The sequence below is a fragment of the Accipiter gentilis genome, chromosome 29, assembly GCF_929443795.1.
Source record: "Accipiter gentilis chromosome 29, bAccGen1.1, whole genome shotgun sequence".
Classification (NCBI taxonomy): domain Eukaryota; kingdom Metazoa; phylum Chordata; class Aves; order Accipitriformes; family Accipitridae; genus Astur; species Astur gentilis.
Window position 1 is genome coordinate 20,984,095 of NC_064908.1, and position 25,810 is coordinate 21,009,904.

General features: G+C 52.0%; 1 protein-coding gene across 8 annotated transcripts in view; it reads left to right on the forward strand.

The window, feature by feature from the left end:
- MVB12B (multivesicular body subunit 12B) overlaps nt 1-16,571 on the forward strand; it is a 64,856-nt gene extending 48,285 nt beyond the window's left edge. For 6 of the 8 annotated variants that reach the window (XM_049833210.1, XM_049833213.1, XM_049833212.1 and 3 more), the window contains 3 exons: nt 10,163-10,218; nt 12,040-12,099; nt 12,843-13,702. In XM_049833210.1, coding sequence (XP_049689167.1) covers nt 10,163-10,218; nt 12,040-12,099; nt 12,843-13,325 — 599 coding nt within the window. In that variant the 3' untranslated portion in view covers nt 13,326-13,702. The other 2 variants (XM_049833215.1, XM_049833214.1) reach the window with 2 other exon arrangements.
- Nucleotides 16,572-25,810: the final 9,239 nt, after the last annotated feature.

The window sequence follows — 25,810 nt, forward strand, 5'->3', positions numbered from 1 at the left end:
GAGCTGTGCCCGGCCGGGGGTTCCCGCGGGCCACGAGTGGTCCTTGTCCCCCAAGGGCGGGAGAGAAGCGCCAGGCGGCCGGCCGTGCTACGAGACAGGCGCATTTATCTGTGGCTTGATTAATCAGGGCTAATTTGCATTCGCAAATGAGACTGATAAAAATGGGGTTACCTTTTCACCTTTATGGGGGAGGAGGGATTATTTCTAGGTTGTCTCTTTTTTAAGTGATAAGCAACTCTTTTACCAATAAGGATGAAAATACTTAATTTGCATTAGCAAAAGAAGCTAATTATTATATAGTTAATTAGCATCTGGAAATGAGGATTATCTTAATTACAAAGCACAATTTCCTTAATAGCTACAAAACTGTAAGTTTGATCTGTGTGGAGATTGGTGACTATTATTATGTAATTAGTGATCATATTAATGGTGCGGTGTATTTAGATATAATTTGCATATGCAAATGAAATTTACCTGATAGAAATATGTGGCTCCACTAATGACTCTAAGCACTTAAAAATTAAATTACATTAGGAGATCTGGATCCTGAGTTGCAGTGCAGTGGCACGGTGGATCTCCTCCTGCAGAAGAGCTTTTGGCTCTGCGGGGCTGTGGCTCCGTGGTCCGGCTGTTGGGAGGACGAGGAGACTGCTTCCCCGTCTTTTCAGCTCCCCAAACCTCAGTGCTAGGTGCAGCCTTCTGCAGCTGGGCAGTATCTCTTGCAGCATCTCATGCAGCACGGCCATCGCCCTTGCCCTGCTGCCGTCCTCCCCTACACTGAAGACCTCAGCGCAGTCCTTGCCAAGGCTCTTCTGGCTAGAGAAGTATTGCATCACTGCATGGTGGGAGCCCGCGTTCTGTTGCATCAGTGAGCTCCCAGGCAGGAGATGGGAGTCGCGTGTCCCTTGTAGCCGTGCTTGTGATGAGTTTCTGCATTCCGTTCATGTTTAGGGCTGCCCGTGGTATGGAGAGCACGGTGCTTTAAGGACAGCTGATCTGTCTTCTTTCCCCTGCTTTTACTGGAAGCAAAAAGCTGCCCGGGTGTTTAAAGAAACCTGAAGTCCTTTAAAACAAAACGATGTTAAGAGAGGGTCCTGTGCACCCTTAGCTCCCCAGGGAGCCCTGTGGGAATGATGTTGGTCGCTCAGCGCACAGGCTGAGATTGTGCGGTGCTGCCAGGCAGGATCGCAGCTGATGTTGCAAGTGTGAGCGTCTGCCACTGCCTGGTGACCTGGCCCCCATCCAGATAGATTTTTTGAGTCAGGGAGCTCAGTACCCTTGCAGTGACAACCTCCCTGCCCCTGTTGTACAAAATCACACCTCGGTAGGTATCTCAGCAAAGGAAAACCAAAGCTTCCAGCGCCAGATATTGTAACAAAATGCAGTGTGTTTCTTTAATATAGCCTGCTCCTAACCTGCAGTACTGAAATGACTGAAGTGCAAAAAATACCGGTGCTGGAAGGAAGCAGCCGTTACCCAACAGGATGTTTCTCTCATCAAGAGGGAGAAATTTACAGCCGCCGGCCGGGGAACACTGCAGCTATTGTGGGTGCTTCCTGAGATGCTTTTTGCAACTGCTTGCTCCAGCCCGAGTCCTGCCTGCCTGCGCCTCCCTGCCTCTCTGCGGCAGACAGACATTACATGTTTAATGACTTCCAAGGAGTCTGTCTATCATTACAGCTAGAGCTGAAAGTAATTGAAAAGCGTCTGTGTTTCTCTTCAGCGTGGCGGCCCGTGTGCGGAGACTGGAGGAGCGCCTCCGCTTCGCCTCCCTGTCCTCGAGCAGGACCTGCCCCGGCTCTGCCGCAGCCCTGCACGAGTGCCCTGTTTTGTTTCTGCTCTGGTCTAATTAATTAAGGGTTGTTGCTTGGAAGTAGCACATGCTTAGGTGTGATCTTTGAAGTTTAGTGTGGTGCGGAGACTTCAAAGGGGACATTTTATTAAAAAATAATAAAATCAAGAGCTCCTAAACACTTGCAATTTGAAGAGCTTGTTTGAAGTCTCTCCATGTTCTCTGGTGCTGATACAACCGCAGCGCTGAGGTACTACTTAGCCATCACCATGCAGTACTTAACCTTCACTTTATTTAAAAAAGAAAATAATCAAAACCAGGAGTATTTTCTCAAGTGTTTTCGTGGCTTGATCTAGCAGTAAAGAACTAATTGTGCCGTGTCGTGAGCTATGCAGGAAACAGAGAAAATCAAGGCTGACAATCAAATTAGCAAAAATGAAAATTTAGTCCAGGTCTGGTTTTTTAATCAAAGTCTTTTCAAGACGAACAGGAAAGCTGTAAACCTTTCCCCCATTGTGGAGGTTTCCTTCCATGGCCCGGGAGGCCCCTGCTCTCCCGCTCGCCACACCGAGCATCGTGTGGTTCAGTGCGGCCGCCGTCCTGCTGCCCGGCCCAGGCCTGGACACAGGGCCAGGGCGTTCCCAGCCAGGCCACGCTACCGCCAACTTGCTCCCCCATGACACCTCCCTGCTGCTCGCTCCTGCTCGCCCCAGGAGCCGCAGGACCAGCAGGGCAGCTGCCCCCAGAGCTGGGTGCAGCGCTGCGGGACTGTCCCATGAGCTTGGGCTCGTGCCCTGGGCCGGTGGAGCTGAACAAGGGAGAGGTGGTGGGCTGAGCCCTGCGCCCCTGCCCGCGGGCCGGTCGGGGGCTGCTGGAGGCACCTCCAGGGCCGGGCGTGCGGGCAGAGCCCGCAGCACCGCTCGCTCAAGCGGAGCGCGGGACCATCCCGGCTGCTCTGGTCTCCTCTCGTCAGCACGTTCGACTAACGAGGGGCCACAGAGGGCTGACAACCCGCTGATCCCCGCGGCACAGCCGGCGACGGTGGCCTCTGTGGGAACAGCACAGATGGCGAGCCTGAGCGACAACGTAAACTGCAATATGTCTTGGAGACACCACCGGGCTGCAGCTGGTTTGTCGCCTCGTGGCGGTCTGCTGGGCTGTGGGCAGCTCTGCGTTCCCCTGCCCCTCGTCTGAGGGGTCCTTTACTGTGGGTCTGCTCTGGGTAGGCTGGAAAGGGACTGGAGAGGAGCCAGGGGAATCGGGGTCAATGTCTTAATATTTGGGTACTTTATTAAATGAAGAAGTGTGTGCATTTTGGGGGCGGTGTCTGCAGCTGGGGAGTGCAGCCTGGGGCGGTTGCAGCATTCCCGATTGCAGCCGGCTTGGCAGGAGCTCGCGGGAGAGTTTGCTTTTGTTTTCCCCCTGAGGTTTTGCTATCATTAGTGATTTGGAAATGCAGAGTGGTGGTGTTCCATCTGGGACTCGGTGCACGGTAGCACAGAGAGCACACACACATGTTTACTATTCAGACTGCTATTTAAATTACTGTGTACAGAAATACAGAAGTAGGAGGCTTAGCTGTACATTATGGAGAGCGTGGTTTATTTTGAAAAGCTTGCATCCTTCTCTTGATGCGTTGCAGACTGCTGTAAAACATTTTTTCCATACTTTTGAATGACTTTCCACTGTACTGAGATCACGTAACGTGCCTGGATTCATGCAGGTGTCCTGTGCTTTCTCCACACACGGGTGTAAAGGCTCAGGTGTGCAGACCTCGTGCCGGGACGCTCGGTGGGAAGCAGGCGCGAACAGGAGCCAGAGCTGTGTGTGCATGTGCCGAGTGCCTGGCGTGTCAGGGTGGCTGTGGCAGGCAGGCAGGGGCTGGGAGGAGGTATTAAGGGGGTGATGTCCTGGTCCCCGCCTGACCAGCCTGCCCTGGCCAGCATGGCGCTGTCCCACCAGCTCCCCACAGCTGGTCAGCCAGCCCCGGTAGCAGCGCGGGTCCTGGCATGCCGGCTGGCTGGGAAGGGCCATGCGGCTGGCAGGAGCAGCCCTGCTGGGTGGGCAGGCGTTGGACCCGGCAGCCTGCGTGCCCCGCAAGGGCTTGGGAAGTCCCTGTCCTATTCCTTAGAAAGCCGTCAGCCTAGTGCCGTGACCCTGAGCTAACAGTCACGTTTGCAGAGAGTGGGTGTTCCCCATCTCCATGTGCTGTGGGGTGACTCCATGACTGAAGCACAGCCTCACCCCACACAGGGCACCGCTTCTGATGGTAAGAGATGTCCCCCTCGGCCTGGGGGACAGGACTGCACATGGGCTGCGCTTTCTCGCTTATGTGGAAGCGGTGTTCGAAGGGCCCTCCCTTGAGCTGGGCTGCCCTCCTGCCCGCGCGAGGCTGGGCTGTGTGCTGGGGGGTCAACAAGCTCTTCTGGTGGGCACCCTTGGTGCCCACACAGGACAGGGGCTCCTGTGTCCCTCCAGTCTAACCATGGCTTCCCGTGACGGGTGCATGCAACTGCCCAGTCCGAGTGCTGCCGTGCCTGTGCTCTCTGCCAGCCCCCTGGTTCTTACCCACTTCCAAGTTCCTCTGGTGTCATTTAGCTGAAAATTAAGTTTTCTCTAAACAGGTGAGCTTTGCTGGTTTTATGGTATTGCTGTAGGCTGGTTTATGAGATATTCATCTTGGTAAAACATAAACACTCCGCTAGCGTTTCAGGTCTGGGGAAAATCTGAATGTTCTTGTAGCATTATAGAAAGCTGTTTCTAAAATCTAAGATCATTTAAATTTTAAAGGTGGCAATAGTACATTCAGTATTGGGTTTTTTTTGTTGGTTTGGATTAGCAATGCTTCGTTTTCAAAGTCGTGCAGGAAAATGTTTTGCAAGGTATTTATTTATTTAAATATTTTTAATATCAGCAGTTGAAAATTCAAGTGTAAAAGGCCGTGCAAAAATAGCAATAAAGAAATCCAAAGCTATAAAAGCTTATGGTGAGAATTTAAATGCAGAAACAGCTGTTATTTCCTTGGGAGTTGAGGTATATAAACTCTTCCGTGGCTGTGTATCCCCACAATAGTGGTGTGAAGAATTAGCGCTCACTGCAGTGTGCAAACTGAACCCGCCAAGCACTGAGGCAGCTATTCATCTATACCCAGGAGCTAAATATGACAATGTTAGCATTTTTCATTTCCCTGACGTTACCATTAATAAAGCAATGATCCAAAAGAAGCTTTGCTGAGTCTGTTCTTTATGCTTCCATCACTCACGACTAGATAATTTCACACAGGATCGTTTTTAAATTAAATGACGATAAAAGCGCTCTGCTGTCCTGTGTTCACTAGTTCATAGAAGTCTATCAAGTCATTAATGTGTCATGACAAACTGCTAGTTGGATACAAGAGTAATTAATTATTTGCATAAATAACAGGTTGAACTTCGTGCTTTGAACCGCAATGACATATGCATCACATCATGGACATCTTAGAACCTCTTGCAGAGGGTTCATGGGAGGGGTGAAAGCTGAGCCAGGCATGTGTGCAATCGCATCCTCATGCGCTTCAAACGGTCAGGAGCTTGGCTTGAGTTTTGATGCTTTTTGTGTTCCTAAGTTCTTCATTAACGGCTGTTTCAAGAAAGCATCTGATCATTGGAGATTTCAATGAACAATTATACAGATTTTCATAATCACCATTAATCACCACATATTTTTCAAGATAATTACAGCAATTATTATTTAGATTCCTCTTTTATGTGCACATTGTAGAAAAGAACAAGTGCTTATTACGCTGGGTAGTGTAGAGAACTATGGTCTGAAGTTCTTTGTCATCCAGAAACTCATTATGTTAGCTGATGCTGCCTGTGAAAGTTCGTCAGCATGTTTAAATTAGGGTAGCATTGGCAGGTCTGATTATTTAAATCTGGTAGCTTTGCTAAAAATATAGTTATTCAAGAAAGATGAATTACTAATTTGACAACTGAGATTTAGCTGGAGTCTACAGCATGGAAGGCAGCATCTATCGTGTGCTTAGAGGAGGGTGACAGTACTTTTTCAGATTAAAGAGAGAATTTCTAAGCAAGCTAACAAGTTGTATTGTTTTGTGGCCTGCCCTTTAAAGGCTGAGAATAAGTCTTAGTAAATTATAATGAAGGAGTAGCCATTGGTTAAAAGTTGGTCTTGCTTTTCGGTGGTCCTGCACTGATGAAAGGGATGGCTCCGGTGCCCTTTCAGGTGCCTCTCACTGGAGGGGTCCGGCCTCCTCCCAGCTGCCATCGGGGATTCATGGGGATGCCATCCTTTGGGGCCTGGTTTTAGGAGCGCGGTTCTGGTTGCTGGCTCCTTTCAACTCTTTTATCTAGTTGCAGTGACTGAGCTAATTGGATGTGACCCTCAGGGAGGAGCTGCTCCTGGGAGACAGCAAACAGCCATTGAAAACATTTTTCTTTCTGAAATCCCTTTTTATTTTGTTCCATTTTGAGGGAGAAAAGCGCAGGCCCCTCCCTAACCTGTTGCAGATGCTGTGGGTCTAGTTGCACGGGGAGAACCTCCTGCCTCCTGGGTTCAGCTGGGCCCCGGCACTGTGGGCGTCCTCCCGGCGGGTGAGTGGTGATTCCTTGCGTGGGTCCAGGAGCCGCGACCGCCCAAGGGCTGCGGCTGCCTCGGGAGGCGCTGGCGGAGGTGGGGGTCCTGCTGGCCCTGCCACTGGCCCCTCTCAGAGCGGTGCAGGGCAAGAGCAGCTTTGCCTACCTGTGCAAGGAGGCTTTCAGTGAAACGTGCAAGGTGCAAACGTTTTATAGGTCTTTAAAAATATTTTAAAGTCACAACCTTTTAAAGATGTTAAAATCTACGTGGGTCAACGCGTGAGCTTAGTCAAGTGGTGGTATGAGTAATGCTACTGGTGGTAATGCTGTAAAAATGAGACCTTGCCCACCTATTTTGTTCTGAATCGGTCTATGTTGCCTTTGGAAAGAGCTGTACTTTATCATTCACCAGCACCAATTCCTTTTATCCCTTTATGTTACCGTCTGCTGGTCTCGAACATGGTGCAAATTGACATTGAGGAGCGTTGAATAGCTCTTGGCCAGACTAAAACTAGAACTGCAGCTCCAGGCCAAAGCTTGGCTGGCAAGTCTTGACACTGCCCATGGAAATGGTAACACTGGGCAGAATCTCAGCCCAGTGCTCTGCTCATCAGAGACTGCCAGGAATGCTTCAAAAGCAACAGGGGATTTAAAAAAAAAAGGAAAAAAGGAAGAATCAGAGTCTGCTGCTGATGTTTATTTACAGCACAACATCAGAACAAGGGACATGGAATTAAAAGCCTCCTACAGTTCTGATTTCATTTAATTTTATTATGAAATTAACTGGCTGCTGTAAACAGCAGTTGCGTACTGTCTTGCAGTGCACGGTGGGAGCGATGGCACCCATGCCCAGACCCCAGTGCTGGCCACCTCAGCAGACTGTGGTGCGGTGATGGGAGCTCTTTCCTCCTGCCTGTTGCTGAAGATGCCTGGCCTTGGAGATCGCCTCCTGCAGTTACCTCCTTCCCTCTTCTGTGAGTCTTGGTGAGCTGGTGTGCGGTGGGGGAATGCTTTTAAGGGCTCAACCCACACAAGCTCTGAGCGTAAGCTTGCACATGTGCAGCCTCATCGCAGCAGCATCGCTGCTCGTGCTGCATGGCCATGCTCCACCTGGGAAACACGGAGAGGTGGGCCCTGTGCCAGGAGAGGCATCTGCCGGGGCCGGGCATGCACACACGCTGCCAAACCAGCAGTGATGGAGTCAGGGCTACCTGCCAGCAGTGCCCTGCAGAGCACCAGCAGGGACCGGTGCTGCAGCCTGGCCTCAGGGGAGCGCTCAGCCCTGTGTCGCAGCAAGGGGCTGTGCGGTGGGCAGGGGGGTGCAGCGCAGCGCTCAGCCTCCCCTGTAAAATCACTGCAAAAATGCAGTGCTGCAGCTGGGGTTTTGTTCAAAGCAGCGTGGTGCACGGCACCCGTGCGAAGCATGCTCTACACTTTGCGTGACACGGTCTTGTCCACAAGATACAAAAGCTAACATTAACGTGAGATGGTTCAATGTTGTGCTGGAGCCAAGTGCCGCTGCATTTGTTAATCTTCTTGGATTTGGATTTACATTCCTAAAAGGAAGTTGGGTGAATTGGGACCTTGAAGTCCTCGTGAATGTGGAAAAAGCCTTCTTTGGCAGCAGTAGCTTTGAATCTCTCTTTTCCTGTGGCCAGTGCTGTGGGACAGCGGGCAGCACCTCTGAGGGCAAGGTGGGGGACGCAGCAGTGTCCTTCCTCCGAAGCGTTTGCTTTGTCCGGAGCCATTGTTCAGCCTGGAAGCAAAGGTGAGGGACGAGCAGCCGCTCCCCACGTGTCTCAGGGGGTCTCCACCGTCTGCCTGCAGCCCCTTATGTGCCCAAACAGCTCCCGGAGCCCAGCCGAGCCGTGGGGCGAAGGCTGCCGCCCTCCCAGCGCTGGGGGAGGCGGCTGGCTGTGACAGCCTCGTGCTTTATTTCTGTAAAGTTTCCTGAATTGGTGGGTATTTAAATCCTCATGACTTCTAGTGCCTGGCTGTGAAAAGAGCTGTTGAATGAGCGTGTTGTTTTCCGATTTCTCCCTTTAATGTATTTTACCAGCAGCCTAGTGACAGGCCTGACACGCCAGCTCCTGTGCACGCTCCTGCGCTTTGGGAGTGCAGCATTAATAACACACTTCCATGCATCATGCCATTTTTAAGCATGATCGTTATGATAAAGGGCATATACTTAATTACAGGCCTGCTTAATTACAGCTCTGTTGAAGCTCGTTTGTTTAGGAGAGTGCTAATTGCGCTGCTGAGCCTTTGGCACACCCTGCTTTCATCTGCTGCTTTGCTCTGCAGTTTTGAGCTCTGGGAGGGCTGGAGTGCGCAAGGACCGAAGGACGGATGGAGGCAGTCCGGCGGGCGCTGCTGGGGGAACGTGCACGCTGATCACGGCTTATTCTTTAAATTACTTTACAAAAGCCGGCGTGTGACTGATCAAAGCAGGTTTCTGTCGGGATAACAAATGCAGATGGTCTTTCAGGTTCAAAATTTCCCGGATTTGGTGATGCTGCTTTTCATCTGTTTCCTTTTGTTTCATGTAGTGCTGTGGCTGCCATATAGCACCTTTGATAATGAAATTACTCCAGTGGAGGGATTTTTTACATCAAAAATATACAAAGCAAATGTAAAATGCTAAGTATTCTTAAATAACCTGTGTTAAATCACTAACGTGGTAGGTCACTGGTGCTGATGGAAGTTAACAAACATCAAGCAGAAAAATGCTGGGTTCGTGGGTGCAGATGCTTTGTGAAAGAAAACCCTATTTGAGGATTACTTGAGGGCATTTCAGGGCTTAAATTTGCTCTGGTTTGAAGTTTTTATTTCTTTCAGAGCTGAAATTTAAAGACTTAAAGTGTTAAAGGTGTAACTGAAATAAAGCAGGTGTATTTGGGGCTGCAGTCTGCCTTAGAAATGTGCCCTTTCAGTCTTGTGTGGAAATTACTGAGTTAAATGTTTTAAAAACAAGTGTCTCCCTTGTACTGACGTGTCTTGTGGGAGGCTTTCTGTGAAGTTTTCGAGGTGGTGATAGCAAGACAGAAACACCAAACATCACTGCACTATCTAAGAAGAACACACAAGGCAATATAAAGGCAAACAATCCTCTTAGTATCATTAAGGTTGTGCTACAGAGCTTGGCCCAGTGACATGAGGCTGTGGCATGTGCCGTCACGTCCTTGTGTCTGTCCTCGTACTCCACTGGTTTCCATCCTCCAGATGTGGTTTGCAAGTGTTTGAGCTCCGTTGCCCACTGTCGAGTTTGCAGTGGCAGCAGCCAGGCCAGGGAGGGTGCTTGGCCCCACGTGTTTGTTTTCATTCTGCCCAGGTAGTAGTACTTATGGCTTTGGAGAGGTGCAAGTCACCTGGACCAGGTATGTTCCTTAGCCTCTTGCTCAGGCACCACCGAGTTTGCTCAGATGGTTCTGCGTGGTAGTGGTAAATGGATGTCTGTCCTCTTAAAGTGTTTGTATTTGTTTTCAGTTTCAAATACTGTCCTGTTTTGGCAGCTGAACCAAATTGGAAGACTCAAAATTGAGACCATGAAATTGTGTTTGGATAGAGCAGGGAGGGTTCATTGAATTCCTGATTTGGTAGGGACTAACCCAGCTGTGTCTCGAACAGAGAGAAACCACTGGCAGGTTAGAGGGAGGAAAAGGCTGGCAATAACTTCTATGAGCTATCAATCATGTGTCAATGCCATGAATACTTGATCTGTCACTGGGAATGTGTGAAGTTGCATGTGAGAAGTCAGCTGGAAATGTGACGTGTCTGCTCGTTTTGTCCCTTTCAGCAATGGATGGAGTGCCTTTTATGATTTCTGAGAAGTTTGCCTGTGCTCCTGAAGGGGTAAGTTGCCTTCATTGTTCTCCCAGTGTCTGAAATTCATCTTTTCATGGAGAGCGATCACAAAGCATCAACGCAAATTACCTGCCTCTGGGAGCTTTTCTGTTGTGGGGCCTAATATATACCCAGTGCTTGAGATGACCCAAGGTTGCGCTTCACAATATTTTCCGATAGGGTGGGAATGGCTTTTGCCAGATCACTTCTAAAACTGAATTGTCCTGGGAGTTGGAGGTTTATCACCATCAGAAATAGGAATGGCGGTAGGGCTCTCTGGTGCTGGAAGCATTTCTAATTTCTTAGCATAGATTGTAAAGAAAGCTGCAAATGTACAGCTCTCCGAGATTTAAACTGCTGTGGAGATGGCGCAGTGCAGTCGGCTTTATGACTTTCCTTTTGCACCCCAGAAGTTCAAGGCAATGGTAATGGCATGGTGCGCTCCAGCACTGGCAGCTGCCGCGAGGCTCCTGCGGCTCCATGCCCTGCGCAGGCAGAGCCAGGCAGCGGCATGTGGGCGAGGATCTTCCAGAGCTACTCAGTCTTGGCGGGCTCTGGTGGTTTTGCAGGTGGAGCGCGAGTGGCTGTAGCTGCCTGGGGGTGGTAGGATTGCCGTGGCTGTGCTGGCCAAAATCCAGTTTGGTGGGGAGGCTGTGCCCTTAGGTTTACCAGTCCCAGCCTGGAAAGTTGGCAGAGGCAGCTGTGTCCTAATGATGCCGCAGTTGGACTGCAACTGGGTTCCAGGGAGCAGGACTGGGGTTGCCCTCTGGCATGGGAGATTATCCGAGTCAAAGTGTCTCAAGTGCGGCGGCAAAACAGGCTGGGTTGTTTTACATACGGCACGTTTCTAAGCGAGTTCACTCCTCAAGCGGAGTCCTGCTTGGCGTGCCTGTGCTGCCAGCGGCACGGCTCCTGCCTTGCAGCGGGGTGAGCTCGAGAGGGCACCACGTTCTGCCTGCTCGGTGCCGAGCTCTGCAGTGCTGGCGGAGGGTGCCGCCAACAGCCTGGGCAGGGTAGGTTTGCTCAGCCAAAATGGAAACCCGGGTACCAATTCACAATGACTTTTCAGCGTCACTGGGCCAGTGCTAGTTTAAGTTGGTGATCCAGAGCTCAAAGGCTCAGCATCCAATTATTAGTTCCCTAATCCATCCAATCCTAAAACAATATCTCTTGAAAAATCAATTTACAAGAAGCTGTTAAGGCAAACACCGAGCCATCAGCTCTATCTGATTTTTCAGGTCTGTGCTCCCGCTTTGTGCTTTCTTCTTCCTGCTGACACAACTTGAGTGTGCAGCTGGACACGGTTTTTCACAACCATTGCTTTCTGAAAGGGTTGTTTATGGGCCGTTATTCCCAGAAAGCTGGAGTCCCTGCTGTGAGGACAAATGCAGAGAGATTAGGTCGTGCTAATCCTCCCCTCGGATCCTTTAGACACCATTGCCACCATATGGTCAGTTTGGTCGGGGCTTCCCACAGCCGGTGCCTCTCACACCTACGTGCTGGGGCCATATGAAATCCATAGGGTGTTACAAAGTGCGTTCCACTAACAGTCGTCCTGCGGCAGGGAGATGGCTGAAGATCTACCTGTGCAAAGCGACACTGAGATGAGTGTCAGCTGTCCCCACTTAGGGAGAAAGGCGTCAGAGCTAACCCACCTTCTGTTTCTTGTGGTAGATGGAGAAACAGGATTATGCATGTGTTTACAGATGGTGCCTCTAAATCTCCGGTGATAAGAGTATTTGCTGACTTTAAACAAAACAAAACCAAAACAAAAACCCCTAAATTTGACATTTCTGATTCTTTTTTTTTTTTCTTTTTTTTTCTTGCCAGATGCAGCCAGTTGATCTCTTGGGCATCACAATCAAAACCCTTGCAGAAATCGAAAAGGAGGTAGGTAGCCAGCCAGGCACTAAGCAAAAGAGTCATGAGAGCTGTGTTCACTTCATTGTAAGATCCCTTCCCTTATGGAAAATGCCTCTCTTGTCTTTCCCAAGTCACTGCTGGTGGATAAAGTCAACACGGGGTCAAAGAGTAAGCTCAGAATTAGGGATGTCCTCTGTGATCTGTGCCGGGTGAAGACACTTTAGGTATTGAATCTAATGCCAAAGTTGTCTGCCCTCTATTTAATTCCAGATGTTTTTCTTACTTAACCTTTCTTTGTCATTTATTAACATGTTACAAGCAGGACACTGTATTAGGTTGCCTCTTGCATCTCAGGAAAGCAGATGAATTTGACTAAGCAATGTCAGGTAAACTACTTCACCGCTTCTCAGTTTGATGGTGCTGGTAACTTGTTACCAGGAAAACCTGGCTGTACTTCCAGTGAGCGTGAGTCTTCCAGGAGCTTGGGGAGGAGACAGCCATCAAACCGAGGGTGGACTCCTGTTCCTGAGGGAGCATTTTGGCACATGCAAGACTTGGGCTGCATGGTGCCAAGGAGCTGCCTGCATTGCAAGGGCTGCCTCTCAGCTGAAGTCTCAGACCAGGAGGAAAATGGTCTCAGCAGCACATGCTTCTTCAGGCACCATCGGTCACAAACATCTTCTCTTGCTAAAGGGTTAAAGGCAGAGAGTAAGAAGATGGCATAGCAAAACTTCCAGACTCCTCATGGCTTCTCCACTTTTTGATTCCAGTTGCGAGTCCAGTTTCCTAAATCCATCCTCTTCTCCTGCCTGGGAGTTTTTTCTGAGTACAAAAAGAAGGTGGTCAGTTGCCGGCTCTTTCCAGGCTCCCAGCAGGCCAGGGGAGCAGCAACAGTGGCTCTGAAGTTGCTGCCCGACGAGTGCAATCGCTGGCAGAAGCACCCACTGCCTTGGGTGCTGTGGTCCTGCCACGTGGGGCATGTGTGCCATGCTTCTGTTTGGGACTGCCTGCATCTGTCACGAGGGCCCTGCACGCTGGGATGCAGGTGTGCGCAGAGCTGGTGGCCCCGACACGTGCCTGCCTCCTTCCCCCGTCTCTTCGCCAGGAGCTGGCCACGGGGCCGCAGGTCCCTTTTGCCGGAGGTCAAGCGAAGTGGCATTGGATTTGCTTCTGCAGCCTGCTGCGTGTCGCTTGGTGCGGGAGAGGTCTTGGCAGCTTGGGAGCTGCCTGGAGGGGTGGGCTGTGCAGCCTAGTCCTGTGCCCCTCGCAGGCCTGCGAGTGCGGGGACACCAGTACCGGAGTTGTTTGTGTGGCCTGGGGAGGAGAGGTTGGTACCTGCCGGCTCTCCCCACACCCTCCTGTTCTGTTACAGGCTGTGTGCGTTTCGCAGTAATGAAAAGTATAATTATGCAGCCCGTATTCCTTGATGAAGCATCTTGTCTGCACATAGATAGCTATGCATATAAATATTGTGAATTTCTGCATGGCTTTATTTCCCTTGCAAGCAATAGCACCATTACAGCAAATCTTCTGGATTTCCAAAGCAGCAAGAACATTTTCCCCGGAGCTAGATGCCTTGCAAAAAATATTCCCAGAGAATTCCAAGAGTTATTGTTCTCTGTCGCCACATTTGCAGATGTATGCACCCATCCTCCAAGCTGTGAGGCGAGCTGAATGAAAGGACTCCACCCTTTCAGGAAAAGTGATGAAAATAGGCGCAAACCCTGTACTGCACGCTCAGGCTGCACCTGAAGTCGGCATCCCATTGCAGCAGGACTGCACAGCCGTGCCCTGAGGAGCATATGAAGAAGTGGCGTATGAAGAGGCGGTGAAGCCCAGTGGGTGAAGGCGGATTTAAGCCGAGGGCACCGTTCGCCCACGTCTGCTTTGGTGGATGCCGGGTGGAGAGGAGCAGAGCCCTGGCAGTGCTGCCGCTGGCTCTCCCTGCGGGGCTGCAGGGAGTTTGTCCTCGCAGCTCCTGCCTGTCCTGGGTAGGGGAACGTCACCGAGCGGGCAGGCGGTGCAGGTGGTGGCGAAGGTGCTCTGGCGGCGGCAGCGGGTGCTGCTGTGCCACGTGGGTGTCAGCAGCGCGATCAGCTCTCGGGCTACTGTGGGCCTCCTGCGCTGGCGGGGCTCTGGCAGAGTGCACCCTGTCTTCGTTTTAGCTTGGCATTGAGCGAAAAGTCTGGAGAGGGTCTAATTAGTAAAGTGAGCATCTAATATTAATCATTCCTTTTAAACTGACAAGGAAGGCAGTTCATTTAACCACTTAATTGCTACAAGTTTTCATGGGCTGCTCTTTGCAAATATATTTAAGGAAGAAGTTGTAAATCTAAAAGAGCTTAAAATTTTAATTTTATACAGAAATCTTTTTCCTTGTTCTCATGTTTGTAGTCAATTCTCCAGAGTGTAGTCACATGAAATGTTCTTTAAATGAACATATTTGCTAACTGGCATGATTTCAGTTTTTAAAACATTGGTTCCAGCAATTAGGCTTTTTTTTCAGTTCCCAAATGACTAGAGAAATTCGTCTTGATTATAATTGCTCTTAGCCACGCATATCTAATTTGTGTCTTTTTAAGTGTTAATTAGTAAACAGTTTGAGCTGACATCTTTATGTGTTTGTGTGTTGAAAAATGAGGCTTATTGCTTATTTAGCTTGGGGCTGGTACCGCTGGCTGTGACATCATGACATTGAGGTAAAATTAATGAAGACGTGTTCGCCAATTAAGAGGCGGTCTTGAGAAAGACGGCTCCTCGACACATCCCCTCGCACAGGTTCCCCGAGACGCGCAGCGTCCTTCCCGCGAACCGGGGGGGTCCCGCGGGGTTCGGCCGCGGCCGGGGGCGGGGGCGTGGGGGGGGGGGGGGGGGCGCGCCGCGGTCCCCGCGCGCCCTCTGCCGGCCCCGGCGCCTCCCTGCCGGCCCCGCTCCCCCCGCCCGGGCGAGCGGGCGCTCTGCGCGACGGCGGGGCCGGTCCCGGTCCCGGCCCCGGCCTCGGCCCCGGCCCCGGCCCCGGCCCCGGCCCCGGCCCCGGCGGCTGGCTCCGTGCGCGGCGGGGACGCTGGTCCCGCCGCGGCTTGGCACCTGGGCGGTGGCCTCGCCGCTGGGCACGCCGAGCCGGGACGGAGAGGCGGTTTTGGCGTTGGAGCAGAGAAGGCCAAGGCCACCTCCGCTGGAGCCGGCCGGAGGAGCGGGTCCAGCTTGTCTCTCCGCAGAGAAGCACGCGGGCCTCACGCAGCCTCGAGGGGTCTTGGCGCCCCGGGCCAGCCCGCGGCAGCCCTGGCACAGCCAGCCCGTCCAGCGCTGCGGCTCCGTCCCTGGGGTCAGGCGCCAGCGAGGTCGCCGAGTTCCCGTGGCCACCTCTCTGGCAGCGTGTCCCACGCCCTGGGCCGGCTGGCAAGGAGCGGTGGCAAATGGGCCTGGCTGGTGGGAACAGCGGAATGCCTTGGTGACATCCCAGGAGCCACAAACAGGACACTGGGTGATGTGGGGGAGGATGGTCCATATTCGGAGCCGTTACAGTGGGTGTGCCGGGGCTGCGTGCCGCTCCTGCCCCGGCAGCCCCAGCACATCGTTCCGCTTCGGCCACACCGCTCACGATGGGAGAGCCACCGCAGCCCCGGCCTCTCCTGGGGATGCCGTGGCATGGCAAGGGGCCACAGCAGCGTCCAGGGTGGCCTGGGGCTGTCAGGGCGCGGCCCACGGCGTGCCACGAGATGGCACTGCTACGGCACACTCCACACGCGCTGCGGCACCCAGGCCCACGCCGCTTCGTCCAGCCAGCAGCAGGGATGTCCATCAGCTGCAGGGATGTCCCTCGGGCCGCAGCAACGTCCAGCCAGCTGTGGTGACATCTGTGGTGTGCAGGGACACATAAATAGGAATTTTCACCATAACCAAAAATGTTAGTTATGATGGTACCAGCTTGTGTAAATGAGGCCTGCAAAGGGGAATCTTTCTGACTAGCTGCTCTATGCACAGGATGAGTGTGGTCATGTTTGTGTTAGCACGGTTTTAGGGGAGGGGAGTGAATCCTACCCGGGACGGTTACTGACGTGGGATCTGGTGGTGCCAGCAGGCTCACCCAGCATGGCCCTGCCTGGGGCAGGGGGATGAGATCACAGCTCAGGGTGCTGCCAGGCCCAATTCTTACCTCAGTCTTCTGCTTGTTGTATCGTCCCGGCATGGGCCAGGGAGTGCAGCTGCGTGGCTACGTGGCTGCACGCCCGGGCCGGGGCTGCCATCGGGCAGCGCCCCACGGTTCCCTCTGTCTTGCTTTGCCCCACAGTACGACTACAGCTTCCGGACGGAGCAGAGTGCGGCGGCCCGCCTGCCGCCCAGCCCTACCAGGTGCCCGCCGGTCCCGCAGTCCTGAGAGGGGCCACCGGCGCTGGAGCAGGCGTGTGTGTGCATACTACTGAGCGGGACGCGGCGCCAGGGCCGTCCCGGCAGACACCCGCTCGTCCGGCCATCACCGCCCGCCCTGCGCTGCACCACCTCCTCCTGCACACGCCGCTCCACGCGTTGGGACTGCGCAGCCCTTCGGCAGCTGCCCCCACCCTCCCTCGCTGCTGCGGACGTCTCTCCACGTGAGTACGTGACTGGGAGCCTGGCGGCAGCCCCTCAGTTGTCCCCACTTCCTAACCCCTGCTGCAGGACAGTCACCAAAACCAGAGCTGTAACAAACTGCTGCGAACACCAAGCCGTGAGCTCGCAGACCATCAAGAAATGCTCAGCAGTGAGCCCTAAAAGTAAGGAAGAGTAAAAGATGCGGCTGGTTAATCTGCAAACCCCCAGGCATCCCGCCTGAGCTGACGTGGAGCTGATGGGCTCTCGACACCTCGCGGCGGGAGGCCCCTGCAGCACTCGGTCCAACGGGCAGCACCGAGCCACGGTGGATGCCCCGTCTGGCTCCACCGAGGTCTGGGCACACAGCAGCCCCGCCGCAGCCGGGATCAACCCCAGACTGTGATCACTTGTTTTTGCTGTAGGCTGGCGGAGCCAGGGTCGCTTGCTCAGACCTGCCTTGGCCTCTCTCCCCGGGCACTGGCAAGGCGGAGGGGCGCAGAGAGCACAAGCTGCACTGCAGTTCCCGAGATGAGGCACCTCCGCTTTGCACGGGGTGTCCCTGTGTCCGTCAGGACCTGGAGCAACAAACATCCTGTATTTCCTTCCGGGCTGGATGCTGGCAGCGGCCCAGGCAGACCCTGGCAGCACCCCGCTGACCCCTGGCCAAGCTGCCTGCAGAGCTGGGGCCCTGCTGCCAATGTGGATGCTGTCACCTGCCCGTCACTTTGGACAATTTTCTAATATTTGCCCCGCTAGCTGCTAAAACATAAGAGATGTGCCTGTTCCCTTGTGCACTCACGGGGAAGCACTGAACTCTGACGTAGTGCAGGATGAGAGTGGGATGCATTAAACCCTGACCTCAGCCTCCTTGTGATCGCTGACCTTAGCTCGCTCCTGAGTCAAATGCATGTCTTGGAGAAGTCTGTTGCTGTAATAAGTTATTTAGAAGTGCCCATCTGACTCTGTGCTGCTTTTTCAAGTCTCTGCTGTAGAACAAAGCTACATCATGGCAGCAAAATGGCAATTTTTAAGTTAGTGTTAAAACGTACAACTTTTTGTATTGTAAAATACTGATTACCTAACCCTATTGAAATGCAATTGCCATAGTAACAAATAACAGTATTGTTGCTCTCAGTCTGGGTCATATGTATGCCCTGACCTGCTTTGCACTGCTTTTGATTGATCTTGCATTTTCTAGTTGGACAGAATGGTGACTAACAGTAGGTTTTGTACTGTCAGCTTGTATTTTTTATTTGTACATATGTAAAATATTTCTTGTCCAAAGATTCATTTCTGGTTTTAAGGCACCATACCATATTGCTGGGATAATGAGCACAAAATACCATAACATTCAGGACAGACCAATTCCAAGTCTTTGCTTCAACTTGTTCCAGTCAGGTAAATCATTTTCTAAAACTGCCTCTGTAAAGCAAGGCTGTGCGATTGGAAAGCAGGGGCCGATTTCATTGTAGGTGTGTCATATTTGGGCGAAAGAATTAAAGCTAATGCCGGTTGCATCAGCTCTGGAGGTTTGGGTGACCCCCTGGAAGTGCTCGTTTACTTGGAGGTTGCAGCACCATTTTTAGTTCTTATTTATCCTGCAGGAAAGCAAAGCCAGACCTCACTGCCAAGCTTCACAAAGGCTAGATTGATGATGCCGACATCGACAAATGAACATACCATGGCAGCCTGGTCATTCGGCTCAGGTTCACTTGAAGTTCAAATCCACTCCATGCTGTAGTACTATGCCCATCTCATCCATCTTTTGTCTTTCTATTTTTCTGCTCGTAATTTGTTCTGTAGTTTTCTGTGGCATCCGTTTATAGCTTCTCCTGTGGCTTAGTGGACACTGCAGGTAGGTAGAAGCCATCTGCGTGGTGCACTTCTCACAGCTTTGGGATGAAGGCCCTGCAGAGAGCTGACCTTCCCTGTTACTGGTGGTGGAGGAGTGAGGGTTGCAGGCTGGTGCAGGGCAGCCAGCACAGCATCTGCAGGGCTCCAGGGGCAGTTCCTGCCACCAGGAGATGGGGAGACAGCTGCCAGGACCCCCTCCTCGAGCTGTATCTTCCCGTGCCAAGGTCAGGGCTGACTGCACGGCAGCCGGAGTGCTCAGTGAGGAGCAGGTTCGGATAGCTGCCGAGCCCCGCATTCAGTGGGGCACTCCCCAGGTATGTCTTGGAAAAATGGGTGCATAGCTTCAAGTCCCTTCCTGTGAGATTTAGCTTAGAGAGCATCAGTAGATAAAATCGGTGCTTTAATATTTATAGCAACAGTTAACGTTTGCTCAGCCTTCTTAGAGATAGTGAGCTCACCTTTCTCTTCCATGACCTACAAGAAACACTGGATAGCTCAAAACGCTGACAGGACAGGCAGCTGGGACAAGCATCTAAGAAATCTTCAGGATATATTTGTATAGTTGGTTCTCACTCTTCCCTCTCTTACACTGGGCTAGCAAAGCTGCTTCAGGGGTGCATCTGCAAAGCAACTTGAGAGAGAGTTTGATCTTCACAGTGTGTTTCTGCACTGTGGCACTGCAAGGATACCCTGTACTGAAAGCATGAATAGTACAAATGCAGTTCTTGGGGTTCAAATGCAATAGAGGTGTTTTGAGCAAAGAGCTACAGCTGCTGAGAGCCAGCTGAGCTGTCAGACCTGCTAACCGAAGGCTGGAAATCTGGGCATTTCCAAAGGGGAGAGGGCTCAAAGCCAGTGCTTGGAAGCACAGTGAGACACATGGTGCAGGGTGGTTGACTGCATGTGTTGTCTTCTCAGTCTGCCGATTATAGGAAGCTTCTTTACTGCACCTCTGAATTCCCAAGATATTGGGCATCAGGTCAGCATTTCCACAGACAGGTTTTATTTGCTGTTCCGTAACTTTTGTACTCACAGCAACTCATTGCAAGGCTGGTCCTTGCATCCTCACAGCAAGACCTCCCTATTGGTATGTCCCATAGCCACTACCAGCATCTCTCTGCATCTTCCTCCCTCCCTGTCCAAAAGGTGACTGTGGTAGCATTGGCCCAGGCAATAAATATTCAGGGAGCCTGATGCTGATGTTGTCTGGCTGTGGAGAAGCCTTCTGGAGCGTAAGAGGAGGGGATGAGTTAATGGAAAGCAACAGAAATGGATTTGCAGAGCTTTACCAGACGTGCTTGGCTACCTTGCCTGTATTTCTAGAACAAAACTAGTCTCTAGGTAGCTTAATCTTGTGGCTGATGGAGAAATTAGTTTGCCAAATTATCATACGTCTGCAACAGAGACAGAAAAGCAGCAGTGAGGGGTTTACTTACTGTAAAATACACCTTCTGATGTGAATTAGTAGTGACACACTGCCTCCTGGATTTCTCACGGCAAAGAGCAGGTAGCACACCGAGATGACTTGTGGGCCATCCAGGCCAGGCAGTGCTGTCTAATGTGTTAACAATGGAAAGGCAAGAAATTAGTCCAGAAAGTAATGTAGAGTGTGAACTTTGTGATAAAATTCAAGTGTGGACAGTTGTAGCAGGTGTCTTCCCTGTGGGAGCATCTCATAGCTGTAGTTACATAGGAATAAACTTTGTCAAACTTTTTTCCTTTGACTGTCACTGAGTTTGCCCGTGGTGTTTGTAGGAGAGGATCCCCCGCGAGCCTCCTGTGTAGTGAGAGGTTGTTGGTAGTCTGTAGCTTTGGGCTTGTTTGGTTTCACACCTTGCCCCTGCCCCCACCGGTTTCCTGAGCTCTCCAGACCGAACGCATGCACCGCAGAGCCTGGAGAAAGTCCCGACGTGGGCACAGCACGTGCCAGGTGGACGCCGGTGGTGAGGGCGTGCGTCCGCAGGTCTGGGCACCTCCTCTTCAGTGGGGCCCTAAAAATCTCCTTGGGGGAGGGAAAACGGGATGCGGCGACTTTGGAGCTGGCCGGTCCCACGTTGGCCTTTACCTCCCCGCTGCCCTCAGGCGACACAGGGTCTGTCTCCCCAGATCTGCCCACCGGCCACTCTCCCAAAGCAGCCCCAGGAGCCTGGCCGGGGTGGCAGCGGGCACGTCTCACAGGTGCCAGCAGAGCAGCTCACTGAAGAGCCGTTCCCACTCCTCCTGAAGGGCATGCGCATCTCGCTGCATTCAAATAATTACCTCAGCCTTCGAGCCTTGACGAACGGACGGGAATCCCTCCCGGCAGCAGGGCAGCCGAGCGGTGTCGGTGTTAGTTATCCTGAGCCATAAAACTCTGACAGCGTTGCAGTAGGGAGGGTGCTCCTCTGCTCATGAAAAAGCTCAGTAAGGTGCTGCTCAATTCATTCAATACAGGGAAACCAAACAGTTTGGATATTCTGGTCATTTATTGTGAAATTGTTTCCTAACAGCAAGAGTTTTAAATGTCATCATGCAAACAGAAGACAAACCTTTTATGCAGTTGCAAAGTGTTTTTTTAAGATGCTATGCATTTTGTTGGGTTATTGAAAGTGAATTTACTGTGCATTAATCTTATGAATGTTACTACGTTTTATATTTATTTTAGATGACCCTCCTGTATTTTACAAAGGGAAGTTGCATTGTGTGATAACTTAGTCTGTATTCTTAATATAATTTGTTAAATAAAACTTGGTTTAATCAGTTTATTCTCTGTGCTTTGTGTTTTAAATTTTGGAGTTTAAGAAGCTTAAAACATTGCAGCTTTGACTTAGGTGATTGGAAAGGGGCATCCCTTGGGACCAGCGGCTCTTTTCCCTCTGCACCATGGTTGCATTGACTTCCTCAGATCCCAAACCTGGATGTTTTGAAAGTAGTTAAAAACATCAGGAGGAATGAAACGTGAGTCAGTGCTTATTCTGAACTGAGCTGCCACGTAGCGATTGTAGCTGTGGCACCATGAACTGATTCTGTTTCTTGATGTGATTACAGGTTTGCTTGGTACAGGTAATGCTTCTCACAGCGCGCTTGCCTGCTTCCACAGGCACTGGGCTTTGTACCCTGATGGATGTTCGTTCAGGAATGAGAATGGTGTGGGGTTGGCCTTACACACTGCAAGGGTACAAAGCCGGGTTTGTTGCCCGGTGGATGTTTCCAGTGGTGTCCTGCAGATGTGAGCGTTCCTCCCTTCCCATCTCCTACCCACTTCTGGAAGAAAATAGCATCACACATCTCAGTCCTTGGACTGGAGAGTCTCAGAAAAGAACAGGGATTGCAGGCTTTTGTGTGAGAGACTTGCTTACAAGGTGCTTTTTTCCTCTGCCACAGCTGAGCAGATTGCCTTTTGCTCCTGCTTGGGGCTGACGGGGACTTTTTGAGCAGTTTTGGTGGGACAAGGACCGAGACCAGAGACACCTTTTCCTCCGCTCTCAAGCTGCCCAGGAAGGTGAAGGACACTGCAAAATATGGGACCTGATTTTAGGCACAGGAGGAATAAAGAAATGGGAGCAGAGGCATTGTTAGAGTTGGACCAGGGACTGCGAAGCCTCCGAGGAGGAGCTGGCAAACAGCAGTGACTGCCTGCAGGGCTGGCTGGTCTCTTGGCTGACCAAAGCAGCTACAGTCTGATCACAGATCTGAAGGGTCAACTTCAGAGGTGGCAGCATGATCCCCCTGTAAGTAATTTGCTTTTGTTTGTGTTGTTTTGTCCTTGGAGATTAGATATAAAAAGCCTTGGAAAATCTGTCCAAAATGTCTCTCTCAAAAGGTATGCTGCAAAGTCAAAACGCGGAAGGCAAAATAGCTCAACTGAAGCGTTTTCTGTAGTGTAAGGGACCACACATGATGTCCACACTGCCACACAGGCCAGGTCCCAAATATGTGCGGCAATAAGTGTGTCACTACAGTAAGTGAAACAACTTGTTTATCTTCTATAAAGATTAACAACTTTAGTCACTCATAATTATCAACTGCAAAATTTGCATTGTGTGTAATTATGAGGAGGTCAAGTTAAAGTCATGGAGTCATCCTCAAAGCTTGGAAACGCCAGTGCAGGCTTGTCTTGGCAGCACAGGCTTTCTTTGAACTAACCATTTTCGACGTGTGCGCACTTGTGCACGGCCAGTCCTTCCCCCAGCCTTTCTGTAGAGATGTGCTTCCCTGTGCCAGGGATGCCGGTGCCACCGCAGCTTGGGGCAGTGATGGCTCTCGCCAGGAGCTCTTGGCGTTCCAGCTGGAGCAGCAACGGACTGCTGCAGCCACGTGCAGCAGGTGACAGCAGCGTGCAGCGTGAGTGCAGCAGGCAGTGAGAGGCAGCAGCGTGCTGTGTGACAGCAGCGTGCAGCAGGTGACAGCAGTGGGCAGCTTGCACGGGGCTGCACGATACCTCACCACAGCCGCTGGCCCCCCCGGGTCCCTGGCCACTGGCAGCACGCAGGGCTTTTGGGCAGGACTTTCTCGCCAGGAGGCCACCCTAGCAGCCGCTCTCTCATGCAGCGTTTCGGCTCAGAGCCGACGCACCGAGGATGGAGGCTGCTCGTGGGCCAGGCAGGAGCATTTCTGCAGGCTGAGTGGCCCTGCCCAGCTCAGGGCTCCACGGTCTCATTTTTTAGAAATATTACAAACTGGGATTCTGCACAAATAAACAGGGGTTTATAATCAGCTCTGAAATATGTCTGTGTGCTAGGAGGCAGTTAAGGGGGGAAGCGCGAGTTGCAGGGGAGGTGCTGTGCTTTTATGACCGACGGTCTGTCCTGCGTGGCCCTGCTTTGCTCACGCTCGGACGAGCACTGAGCGCTCTAAGGGCACCACAGGGACGCTGCCGGGACGCGCCTCGGCTCGAGCGACAGGAGACGGCGCCCGGTGTCCGTGTGGTGCCGGAGGGTGCAGTCTCTTTGGCCGCCTCACAGCAGTGGGGAGACGCCTCATTACTGGGCAGGACAGGGCGAAACCTGGCAAAAGAAATACCTGGCGCAGGCGCTGTGCCGGCGGCAGCGAGGGCAGCGCTCGGCTCGGGGCAGAGCCCTTCCCGTCGGGCACGGGCAGGCGGCCGCAGGGCTCCCAGCTGCGGTGGCTGCCGGGCTGGAATTGCTGCGGGCAGGCAGGTGCCTGCACGGCTGGCGGCAGGAAGCCCCTGCGGGAGAAACGGACTTCTCGACTAGGGAGAGGCTGATACCATGCCACTAAAACTGACAATTGTTATTCTGTGCTAAATTATTCTTCTGAACTTGTCCCAAGCTGGTGGTGCACAATACGACCTCTGGCATCTTCTCTCACCCCAGCCAGTATTTCTGTCTTGCTTATTTTGAGTGGTCTTTGAATTAGAGATTAATACCCGAGTTCCCGACATTCTCTTCAGGCACATGTTTATATAACCTCCTTTTGAAAGTGAGTACCACTTGTTCCACCGAAAACTAAGAAACTGCATCTTAGAGCTGCTGTGAGAGCCGTCACTGGCACCTGATTGAATATCCCGGCCCGGGAGGAGGCGGCGCGGGGACGACATAAACCAGAGTGGGCCCGTCCCACGTGCCAGCTCGCGTCTTCCCGTGTCGGCGTGGGGCGGGCAGGCACGTGAGCTGCCTCAGAGCCATCGCTGAGTGGGTGATAGCTGCATACATCAAAGCCACTTCTGCCTAATTACCTGTTGCCACTGGACATGGGCTCTGTTCTGTGGCACGGGAAGCCGCATGGGGCTGCGCATCTGCTGCCTGGAAATACAGCTGAGCTTCCAGGCACGCCTGCTGGGGAGGACCCTCATCCCCCAACCCTTGTGTTTGTTTGTGGTTGGACGCAGGACCACTCTCACACAGCACAAGCTGCCCTTCCTCCTGCTGCTGGTGAACGGCACTCCTCCCTCCCCCCATGAGGCCTCTGGGATCGCTGTGCTGTTGAAATACTCCAGACTTTACTGAAATCCCAGTATTTCTGCTCAGCCTCTGATCTTTGCATTTCCTAATTCAGCTGCTCAGAATTTGGGGGTAATTATTGAATGTTGTTAAAAAAAATGTAATTCTTCACCAAAGCGCTCTGCCTTTTCTGCTGCATTTCTTCTGAAACAGCTGTAATCTAAAGAGTTGCTGTTACTGGTGGTGATGAGCTGGAAGGGGGTCTCCACTGTGAGGAGCAAGTGATGCTCAAAGCCTGGGGAAGCAAAGACATCCTCCTCCCTCTTCCCTGCCTGCGTCAAGGAGACATCTCTGTCTGCCCCTCTAGACATCGTGTGATGCTTTGGCTGGAGTTATTTTGCTCACAGACCAAAGCCGGAGCATGGACACGGTGCTCAAAAGCACAAATTAGTGGAGATGATAAAAAAAGACAGAAAGAAAACCCAGAGCCTCACCTGCTGCATCCCTCGGTGCTGTCAGAGGCCAAGCCAGTACCTGAACAGCATTTCTTTTTGTTACGAAAACATAAATCTCCACCCATTGAACCATCTTTTCCCCCTCAGGTAGAACAATATTCTCTGATATTTCAGGTCCTTCTCCTGCATTTGTTCCTTGTTGGACAAACTAAATTTAAATTTGTCTGCAAAGGGTATTTTGATGCCAAGCAGAGAGCTCAGCTGGTGCTGAGAGGGGCCATCGCCACGAGCCCTGCGCGGGTCTCAGCCGGCGCACATGCCACAATGCAGAGGCCTGGGCGGCTGACAGCACCGACCCGCCGGCCCATCGGCGTCTCCAGGAACTTGGCGTTCGCTCGATGCAGCCCCTCCACGTTGCACCAAAGGTCCCAGGTATCTGCGAGGGCCGACCCACCTGCCCAGGAGCATCCCTGGGCGGGTGCGTAGGGCGAGCCTGGAGCTGGTGTACATGGTCCGTCATTCACGGAATTTGTTTTCTAAGGAAAATTTCTAATTTCTTCTGCTCTGCTTAGTGCTCCCAGCACCGGGAGCGGCCGTTTGTCTCTGCCGAGGTGTCTCCTGGCCATTCCTGCCCCAAGGAAATCCTTTTGTCAAAGGGGGAAGCAGCAGGCGCAAGGGCTGGAAGGAGCCAGCCGCGGTCCCTGCGGCGTTAGGCAGTTGTGTCAGGCTTTGTGTGCCTGTGGCTTTGGTGGTGGTGTTTGTTTTCTTTTCTCCTCTCCCTCCTACAGCTTTAAAAATTAACTTGCCTGGGGAGTTTCTCAAAATCCTTTCCTTTCTCTGAAATGATGGATAAGCCATGTAACTGATTGTCATGGCCCTGGAGAGGATAAACATCTTCTGCAGTTTAAAATAAAACCTCCTCACTTCTTGGTTAATAAGTGTTGAAAGAAGCATAAATAGAAATAACACAGGATT